Genomic DNA, 11,032 nt, shown 5'->3' on the forward strand with positions numbered 1-11,032 from the left:
ACATTTCAGAAAATTACACGTTGCCAGCAAAGTACATTTTAAAATCAGATATGCAATGTCATGTCCTTACCAAATTGTAATAGAACTGTTTTCACTTCGAGTTTGCAAACAGCCTTAAAATATAAACTAAACACTAGAAAAGAATCTTTCAGGAGATAAAAGTGCACTTACAAAATCAAAGTCTTTCATTTTGAAAACCAATAGACAGAATTAAAACATAAAAATTATGCAATCTTCATTACACGGATCAACACCATTAAAACATTTTAAAATCATACACTTTGCATAAAATTCAAAGCTTGATATCTCAAACTTATCCACAATATTGAAAGATATTAAGAATCTTACAATCTGCATCATATTTAAAGCTCAATGTCTTATAAAACTGATTGACGAAACTGCAACATTTTACAAATTATTTAATCTACAAAAAATGTAAAACTTCACATTTCAAAATTCAACTGACAGCATTGACACATATTTAGAATCATACAAAGTTAAAGCTTTAAATGTCAACTTGAAATACACATCCAAGATATCATTTAAACTAATATACTGACAAAGTTTCAAGAAGATTTATAAGTTCATATAAGGAAAAATGCCCCGCCCACTGGTGGCCATGTTTTTCTTAGCAACTGGAACCAATTTCAAACTTGTCCAAATATCATTGGGACAAATCTTCTGACAAAGTGTCATGATGATCGTACAATAAATATGGCTTCTAGAGTTTTAACAGGGTTTTACTTTAGCCATATAAGGAAAAATGACACGCCCCCTTAGCGGCCATGTTTTTCCACCAACTAGAACCATTTTTGAACTCATCCAAGATATCATTAGGACAAATCATCTGACCAAGTTTCATAATAATCGGAAAATAAATGTGGCCTACAGAGTGTTAACAATGTTTTAGTAAAGCATGATACATAACCATATTAGGAAAAATGCCCCGCCCCCTGGTGGCCATGTTTTTTAAGCAAACAAAACTATTTTTGAACTAATCCAAGATATCATTAGGACAAATCTTCTGACCAAGTTTCATGAAGATAAGAAAATAAATGTGGCCTCTAGAGTGTTAACAAAGTTTTACTATAGCCATATAAGGTAAAATGCCCCACCCCCTGGCGGACATGTTTTTCAACCAACCAGCATCATTTTTTAACTTGTCCACGATATTTTTTGGGATGAATATTCTGACCAAGTTTCATGAAGATCGGAAAATAAATGTGGCCTCAAGAGTGTTAACAAGATTTTACAATAGCCATTTTTATAAGGAAAAATGCCCCGCCCCATGGCAGCCATGTTTTTCAAGCAAACATAATAATTTTCAAACCCATCCAAGATATTAATGAGACAAATATTCTGACCAAATTTCATGAAGATTGGACAATAAATGTGGCCTCTAGAGTGTTCACAACGTTTTACTATAGCCATATAAGGAAAAATGCCCCGCCCTTTGGCAGCCATGTTTTTCAAGCAAACGTAACCATTTTCAGCTCGTCTAAGATATCATTGAGACCAAACTTCTGACCAAATTTCATGAAGAATGGACAATAAATGTGGCCTCTAGAGTGTTAGCAATGTTTAACTAAAGACATATAAGAAAAACTCCCCCGCCCCTTGGCGGCCATGTTTTTTCACTGATCTGGACCATTTTCGAACTCGTCCAAAATATAAATAAAACCAATGTTTTGATTAAGTTTCATGATGATAAGGCAAACATTTTGACTTCTAAAGTGTTCACAAGGTTTCTCTATAGCCATATAAGGAAATTTTTTTACTGCCCCGCCCCTGGCGGCCATGTTTTTCAACGGACCGGAACCAATTTTTAACTCAACCAAAATATCATTTAGACAAACATTTTGACAAAGTTACATGAAGATTGGACTTGTACAGTGTTCACAAGTTTTTTTGTTGTTTTTTTTACCTAGTGACCTAATTTTTGACCCAGCATGACCCAGTTTCGAACTCAGTCGAGGTATCAATGTGACAAATGTTCTGCAAAATTTCATGAAGATCAGACAATAAATGTGGAATCTAGAGTGTTCACAAGGCAAAATGTTGACGACATACAACGCACAAAAGGCAATCACAAAAGCTCACCATGAGCATGTTGCACTCAGGTGAGCTCAAAAGTTATGGCACAATTTTAAAGTTTTCAGACGGACGGACAAAAGCAATATATTTAACATTTAACCTTGAAGAATTACCTTGACCTTCACTTTTCACCACTCAATATGTGCAGCTTCACAAGATGCACATGCATGCCAACTGGAGCTTTGTCTGTTACCCCCACATACCGCATTGATTGATTGATTATTTTGTATGCTGTCTTCACAAAACAAGATAATACAATTTATGGCGATTTTTTAAGAATCATTATGCCATTATCATTTATAGCCATTTTGACCTTTGAACTCTTGAATTCTTTCACATGACAAGCCTTCCAATGACTTTGAACAAAATTGATGTACAGTCATTTTAAAATCTTACAATGAATGACATATTTATGGCCCAGACAAGATAATTTATTGCCATTTTTGACCTTTGAACTAAAACTACGAACTTGACCTTGGAGATATCGACATAATTCTTTCGCGCGACACACCGTCAAATGATGGTGAACAAAAGAGCCAACGATTTTAAAATCGCACAATAAACAACATAGTTATTGCCCAGACAAGCTCAATTATGGCCATTTTTTACCTTTAAACTCAAATTGTGCCCTTGTTCTTGGAAATATCGACGTAATTCTTTCGCCCGACACACTGTTCAATGATGGTGAACAAATGTGCCAAATGATTTTAAAATCTCACAATAAAAAACAAAGCTATGGCCCGGACAAGCATTTGACCTTTGAACTCCCAAGTGTGACCTTGACCTTTGAGATATTGACGTAATTTTTTTTAACGCGACACACCGTTCCATGATGGTGAACAAATGTACCGAGTCATTTAAAAATGTAACAATAAATGACATAGCTATGGTCCGTACAAACTTACAGTTTAAAACATACTAAGTGACCCCATGACCTAGTTTTTGACCTGGCATGACCCATATTCAAACTGACCTAGACATTATCTACATACAACTACTGACCAAGTTTGGTGAAGATCGGATGAAATATCGGGACAGACCGACAAACGTGACTCCTATATAGCCCCCATTACCAATTGTAATAGGGGTATAAATATCAAGTTGCTATGTTCAATATTGAAAAAGTTATGGCCATATAAGTTTTCGGCCAGATGGACAGACTGACTGACTGACGGACAGTTCAACTGCTATATGCCACCCTACCAGGGGCATAAACATATTCCACAGTTCAACAATTCTTTTTCCATTTTTGTTTTTTCATAATAATGTTATGGACCCTTGCCCTTATCTGGGCCACTGTTCTTCCGGTAAGTATTTTTAGGGACCCCATTATTTTTGAGCCAGATGGCATTATTTTTTCTCTTAATTCATCTCTAAAAAAGTTCATGAAACATATGTTCTCTTCGCTGGCCCACTTTCGTTTCATTCCTTTTCTTGTCCCTGTCCCTAAAACAAGAATAGATATAAAAAATAAAATAGCAATGAGTATCATGTCAGTGTTTTTTTCAGTTTTGGGGGAAAGGGGTCGGGTCCCCTGAGAGGGGGATAATTCACGCATAAAAGGGGAAATTTCAATTCTAAGCAAGTAACATACAAAATCAAGTTGTAACACCATAATTCACCATACACAGAGCGAAAAACATTATTCCAACTTTTTTTGTCATCAACATGTTATGTTTATGTTCAAAGATCAACATTTTTTGGCTTTTCTGTGAATTATTTAAACGAGGTATTGATTAAAATTGAACTACACTTCCAAGAGGGGAAATTTTCAAATATTTTTTGGAAAAATATACACTCTAAGCAGCAAACTCATTTGGTCAGTGACTGTAAGCCGTTTATTTTGTTGACTTTTCTACTGAATTGATCCTTGCACACAAAGTATCAACATAACAAGTCAGTGTTCTGCCGTGGATGCGCCCTTGTGTTATTGTCGCAAAAAACAAATATTTGTCCCCACCCGTTTTCTGTATATGGGTCCGCGGGCGCACATGAATTAGAAATAAAAACTAATCGATTCAATTTGTAAGTCGGTAAAGTAATCGAGTGAATGTGTAACCAGAACAAACTATTTCATTGTACATAACTCATTTCGCAGCCAATGGTTAATTTATTTAATATTAACACTCTATTTCATTGGTAAGTTGAGATTATAACAACCAATCAGATATCAAGGAAATTTCCGAAACTATCAAAATGGCTTAAAGTGACAGGCCAGAGAAAAAAAAATCCATTTATTTTTTTTCCTCCGGCAAGTAAAATTAGAAAATGGGAAGACTCTGTTGGGTTGTTAACCCAACAGAGTCTTCCCAAGTCCCTACATTGTTTAGCAATTACGAAAAAGTCTGCCCTTAAACGTACATTACAAGAAAATTGGCTTCAAAAATGTCCTTGGTCACTGTTTGACAACAACAAAATGACATGCAGATTGTGCATAAAGCAAAAAAGAAAACGCCTTTACTATCGGTATTTCTAATTATCGAACAAGTACTTTGACATGCCATGCGGAGTCCAATGACCATAAATCTGTTCAAAGTTTTGTAAATATGTTGACAACTGTTTGACAGTGTTAAAAAGTTGTTTGAATGTTCCAGTTTTAATAACAATGTTACAACCTGACTGTTAGAAGTTTAAGCAAGTTTAATCAAGTTAAAGGTTATTAGTTTCCACACATTTAATTCTGCTACAAAAATATTTCTGTGTCCCCATATTTTTTCTTTTTGTCCCCACTTTTGTAATCCTAAAGGGTCCCCAACAGTAAAATTTCACGGCAGAACACCGCAAGTGATACAATGATTGAATATTGTAGAGCAAGGTTTTCCTGATAAAAATGCACAAAACCTGAACATGTTAGGAGGTAAAATGAACTGAAACTGTTTTAACACCAGTTTAAAACAATTTTTCACACATATAAGAACTGACAGTTCGCAGAACTATCATTTCTTGGAAGAACAAGTACTTAACATTAACTTCCATAGCAAACTGCCTACTTTGTACTTTACAAGGACTTTTACAAGCACATTGTTGTAACCCTGTAGATCACAGAGGAGGTCGTCTAGAGCATCACACTTGACTTGGACTACTCATTTACTTTAATACAGTCATGACATAAGACTCTGTCACATAATGATAGAAAATGCAGAGAAACCCGTCTTCAAATTTAGTTCATACCTTGAGGATTTGGCTGCCTCATTTCATCATGGGTCAGACTGGCTGGCCCTTCACTGGCAGCAGTTGACATGGACTCTGAAAGAACCAAAGTGAAACCTGTAGATTGCATATGATAAGCACAGTCAACACTGGCATGTTGTATCACGAGAGGCTCTGACTCCTGTACAGATTCTAGACTGTGGGTGTCTTCAACAGTTGCCTCAATGACTGTAAACATATAATGTCAACAGTGGGGTCTTGTATGTCTATTATTCATTGGTGGGTCTTGCTGAAATCTATAGAAAACATGCATGCCCCCCATATGGCCTGTCCGTTGTAGTGGCAGCCATTGTGTGAATACGTTTTTTGTCACTGTGACCTTGACCTTTGACCTAGTGACCTGAAATCAATAGGGGTCATCTGCAAGTCACGATCAATGTACATATGAAGTGTCATGATCCTAGGCAAAAGCGTTCTTGAGTTATAATCCGAAAATCATTTTACTATTTCGGGTCACCGTGACCTTGACCTTGTGACCTCAAAATCAATAGGGGTCATCTGCGAGTCATGATCAAACTACCTATGAAGTTTCATGATCCTAGGCGTATGCGTTCTTGAGTTATAATCCAGAAACCATTGTACAATTTCGGGTCACCTTGACCTTTGACCTCAAAATCAAAAGGGGTCATCTGCAAGTCATGATCAATGTACCTATGAAGTTTCATGATCCTAGGCCCAAGCGTTCTTGAGTTATCGTCTGACGACCACCTGGTGGACAGACGGACCGATTGACATGAGCAAAGCAATATCCCCCCTCTTCTTCGAAGGGGGGCATAAATATATATTGGCTTGGACAACAGAAAATTGTACTAGAATATATAGTCTACAGTTGGGTCATGTCTTTATCATCAATAGGTGGGCCTTTATTATATGATAATAGAAATACCATGGGTCAGACTGGCTGGCTCTTCACTTGGCTCCCTCCTATCATGGGTCAGACTGGCTGGCTCTTCACTTGGCTCCCTCCTATCATGGGTCAGACTGCCTGGCTCTTCACTGTCAGCAGTTGACATGGACTCTGAAAGAACCAAAGTGAAACCTGTAGATTGCATATGATCAGCACAGTTAACACTGGCCTGTTGTATCATGAGAGGCTCTGACTCCTGTATAGATTCTAGACTGTGGGTGTCTTTAACAGTTGCCTCAATGCCTGTAAACATATAATGTCAACAGTGGGGTCTTGTATGTCTATTATCCATTGGTGGGTCTTGCTGAAATCTATAGAAAACATGCATGCCCCCCATATGGGCTGTCCGTTGTAGTGGAAGCCATTGTGTGAATACGTTTTTTGTCACTGTGACCTTGACCTTTGACCTAGTGACCTGAAAATCAATAGGGGTTATCTGCGAGTCACGATCAATGTACTAATGAAGTGTCATGATCCTAGGCAAAAGCGTTCTTGAGTTATCATCCGAAAACCATTTAACTATTTCGGGTCACCGTGACCTTGACCTCAAAATCAATAGGGGTCATCTGCGAGTAATGATCAATCTACCCATGAAGTTTCATGATCCTAGCCGTATGCGTTCTTGAGTTATCATCCGGAAACCATTTTACTATTTCTGGTCACCGTGACCTTGACCTTTGACCTAGTGACCTCAAAATCTGTAGGGGTCATCTGCGAGTCATGATCAATCTACCCATGAAGTTTCATGATCCTAGGCGTATGCGTTCTTGAGTTATCATCCAGAAACCATTTTACTATTTCGGGTCACTGTGACCTTGACCTTTGACCTAGTGACCTCAAAATCAATAGGGGTCATCTGCAAGTCATGATCAATGTACCTATGAAGTTTCATGATCCTAGCCCCAAGCGTTCTTGAGTTATCATCCGGAAACCACCTGGTGGACGGACCGACCGACAGACCGACATGTGCAAAGCAAAATACCCCCTCTTCTTCGAAGGGTGGCATAAATATATATTTGCTTGGACAATGGAAAATTGTACTAGAATATATAGTCTACACTTGGGTCTTGTCTTTATCATCATAGGTGAGCCTTATTATATGATAACAGAAATAACAAAGGAAATGTTTTGTTTTCCAAAAGCACTTCTAAAAGTGTTTTTTTATGCTTTTCGGTTTAAGGTATGAGATGTACACAAAATAACAACACACATATCCCCCACTAAAATATGTTATAAGACCTGCTTACAATTTAAATCAGAAAATCTTCATACTTGCAAGTTAAGTTATTTATCCTTTAAATCATTAAAATAACTCAGAAACAGAAATGTCTAATTGAGCATATAAACTATTTCATAAGGTGTCCAAATCTTAAGGTATTCCTATACTTCTTTTTTTTTTAATGGGCTACCATAACAATGACTCTGTTATGGACCACTTTCATAATACAAATGAACAGTGGCCAATGATCTATTATGGGTATAAATAACTATTTTACCTTCTTGATGGCCATCTTCGTCTTCAATTGGAAGAGGTAAATCTGTAAAAAATGATTTTTTATTTTAGAAATAACTAGTTATAGAAAAAAATAACCAGAAGTCACTCTTGATATGACAGTAAATATTTTCAATACTTCAAGGTTGTTAAAAAGTATTTTGTTGCATTAGCATTTCTTTGAGAGGATAAACAATTTTCAAGGCACATAAAATAGGTTTGCCTATTTTTACCACGTAAATTTTAGACTTATTGAATTAACGTGGCCAAAACAAGGGCCCCCGCCTTTCAAACAATGTTTTACATCGTTTGTCTGTTCTCAAGCGCTCTGTTTTGTTCTGAAGAATGATCATTCAGTCGAATTTACTGACAGCCATAGGAGAGAAAGTATCAAAAATTCTCCATCCCAATTCAGTAAAATGAATTATATTAATAAAATTCTTATAATCAAACCTTCTACTACTATGTCCTTCATCTGCCTTCCCTTCCACTCATTGACTTTACCATTTTCAACAGCATACAACATCAGGGCAACCTATAAAATTTCAAGAAGACCATAATATTCCAGTGTCAAACAATACTTCCATCATAACAACGGACAATATATTGCAATACGGTTTTGGCGTATTGTTGCAGCACTATGAGATACGCATGTAATCCAAATATCAAGTTGCTGTTTCAATATTTCAAAAGTTATGATCAAACGTTTAAGTTTTGGTAAAAGTTTTGGACACACCACACACCGTGACACGCACACACATACAAAGAAAGACAAGCCAAAAACAATATACCCCCGTTCATTCGATCCAGGGGGCAAAAAGGCCATTAATGCAAAGCATACTAGTCAAAGTCAACATCAGATATGGTCTACTATGGCTGCCTGTTAAATTATTCTTTCTTTTAGCCCTCTTAGTTACAATATAGCATTTAGTTTTTCAAATATGTGTATGGAAAATTAAAGATTTTTATTAATGAATATATACCTTTGAGAGTTCCATGTACTGGAAGACAACTGATAATATTCCTTGTGTGTCTTCACATCATGTCCCAGATGCTTTGCAAGCAATTTTAGTTCACCATGAGTCATGTCAAGAATCTATAAAGCATGTTAATTCTTGATTATATTCACAAATATGCAGTCATCATTCCAGTTTGCTGCCAATTTAACAAATTTTTTTTGCATCTTCTACAGAAAAGATGTACACAAGAAAGCTTTTATCTGTATATGTTGTAGTCATTATGGTGCTCCAAATTCTTGTAATCACACCATGCATTTACAGAGTCAAAAATTTTGTAATGTTTAATTCTGAAAAGCCAACACGTGGTTTGGTATTTACATGATCCGCCATTTTGCAAATAGCTACTTCCTGTATATGCCAAAATTTATGTTAATATAACAATTGGGTCTAACATTTAAAATCAATTATTGGGTTCTCACAGATAACCATTTTCTGTCATACAAAAGCTGCCAAAATCAAAGGTCTCCATAAAGTTTTTATTATATTTATTCACAAATTGATGGCAAGCAAATTCAACATAATTACTTATTCCTGTATAAAGCCGAAGTATACATGTATGTATGTATGCCATTAAACTGAAGAGAATGTAGTATAATTGCTGAAAGTCTAAATAAATATTGTGCCATAATAAAGAAACCTTCAGGTCACAATATCTCATCTGTACAGGGATATGAAACAAAGACCATAATTCTTAAATGGCTTAAACAATCCAATATTTGCACACTAGACTTTAGAAGTAATTGTGAACGATTGTACCAGTTTTGTAAAATAAAAAATAAGTACTGAATTATAAATAGAAAGTTCAATATTGAACCTGAATGTTTCAAGAAATGATTTTTTATTTGACAAGGATAACACATTTGCATACATTTAATATGGCCATATTCGAACCAAAGCAAATACATACATATAAAACAACATAACAATTTCTTGATTTAACAGCAAAGTTTAATATAAATAACAAATCTATGTATCAAAGACTAAAGTAAACAAAAGGACTGCAATGGTCGCTCAAGGTATATTGACAGCAAGTAAGAAATGCTGAACCAATGATTGGCAAATCACCATGACAAAGTAACCTTGGAACTTTTGAAGAATGTCAAATATTTAGCTGCTGGGCTGTGTTGTATTTAAGGCGTAGGTTTCATAAGAAGGTATAACCATTTAACTCTATGCTTACTTGTGACCAAAGAGGCAGGCAAACTTTGACTCCAGGGGCATAATTTGAACAATCTTGGTAGTGGAACAACTCAGTAATTACAAACCAAATACCATTCTCTGGACCTTGTGGTTTCAGACACGATTATACATTTATTACTATATACCTCAGGCTCCTATGAACCAGTGAGGATTTTTAAGTGGTTTTCACTATCAGTCTGTCTACCCATTTTTACCTGTTTCTACTGTCCTAGTTAGGTTTAAAAACTATAATTTGTTCAGTTCAAAGGTGCTTCAAATATGCTGCATAACCTAAGGTTTTAGGGTATAATTACCTGTGACACTGTAGCAATGTATTTTCTCATAAGGTTGTTGTTATCCTTTCAGGCCTCTGCAGTCCCGGGCATTCTCGAACCAATTCATGCATAGCTCGACTGCCAGATAATGGAGTAAGAGCATTTAATCTGGAGAAAAATAGGGATTGTCTCTTGGAACTGATACCAATGAACTACTTCTTGTCTCCACCAGGACATTTATAGCTGATTTTACATCTGGAGTTAATAATATACATGCTGTCACATTCTTCTTTGATTTTCCACGCACTTCAAGCATGTCCATTCTGAAAAATATTTCATAAACTAGAAAGGGCGCGGCAGAGGCCGACGCGTATCCCCACGCCGAAGTTTGACCTAGGTGTGCCCCAGGGTGTTTAATGGGGCCCTTTCATAGCTGAGATTGACGTATTGTCATAAGAGAAGTTCATCATCAATTATAAGTGAATTGTGTAGAAATGAAGAAGTTAAGTAAAAGGCCATTTTGGGTGGTGTGACATATTTGGGCAGGGCGCCCCAGTTGGTAATGGCCATGCATCGTTTGAGATGACCGTATGTCAAAAGAGAGGTTCATATCAATTTGAAGTGAATCGGTGTAGAAATGAAGAAATTATAGTAAAAGGCAATTTTGGGTGGGTGTGGTCTATGTGGGCGGGGCGCCCCAGGGTTGGTAATGGGGCCTGCATAGTTGAGATTGACTGTATTGTCATAAGAGAAGTTCAATATCAATTTGAAGTGAATCGGTGTAAAAATGAAGAAATTATAGTAAATGCAATTTTGGGTGGGTGTGGTCTATGTGGGCGGGGCCCCAGGGTTGGTT

General features: G+C 36.4%; 1 protein-coding gene across 1 annotated transcript; it reads right to left on the reverse strand.

Annotated features, from left to right (window-relative positions):
• Positions 1 to 639: 639 nt before the first annotated feature.
• On the reverse strand, positions 640 to 8,696 carry LOC127837728 (uncharacterized). Its single transcript, XM_052365038.1, has 6 exons — positions 8,687 to 8,696; positions 8,157 to 8,238; positions 7,708 to 7,749; positions 6,191 to 6,322; positions 5,266 to 5,340; positions 640 to 3,540 (listed from the first exon to the last, which is right to left on the reverse strand). The coding sequence occupies exons 2-6, from the start codon at positions 8,227 to 8,229 to the stop codon at positions 3,323 to 3,325; spliced, it is 540 nt and encodes a 179-aa protein (XP_052220998.1). The 5' UTR covers positions 8,230 to 8,238; positions 8,687 to 8,696; the 3' UTR covers positions 640 to 3,322.
• Between the last annotated feature and the right edge of the window lie 2,336 nt (positions 8,697 to 11,032).

The sequence above is a fragment of the Dreissena polymorpha genome, chromosome 7 (assembly GCF_020536995.1).
Source record: "Dreissena polymorpha isolate Duluth1 chromosome 7, UMN_Dpol_1.0, whole genome shotgun sequence".
NCBI classification, from domain to species: domain Eukaryota; kingdom Metazoa; phylum Mollusca; class Bivalvia; order Myida; family Dreissenidae; genus Dreissena; species Dreissena polymorpha.

Excerpts from the sequence above, each read along its gene's own strand:
- LOC127837728 (XM_052365038.1), bottom strand. The coding sequence starts at position 8,229 with ATGTTGTATGCTGTTGAAAATGGTAAAGTCAATGAGTGGAAGGGAAGG. Across the intron at positions 7,750-8,156 it reads GAAGGACATAGTAGTAGAAG|ATTTACCTCTTCCAATTGAA; the intron begins GTTTGATTATAA and ends CATTTTTTACAG. Across the intron at positions 5,341-6,190 it reads GCCAGCCAGTCTGACCCATG|AGTCCATGTCAACTGCTGCC; the intron begins GTATTTCTATTA and ends TGGTTCTTTCAG.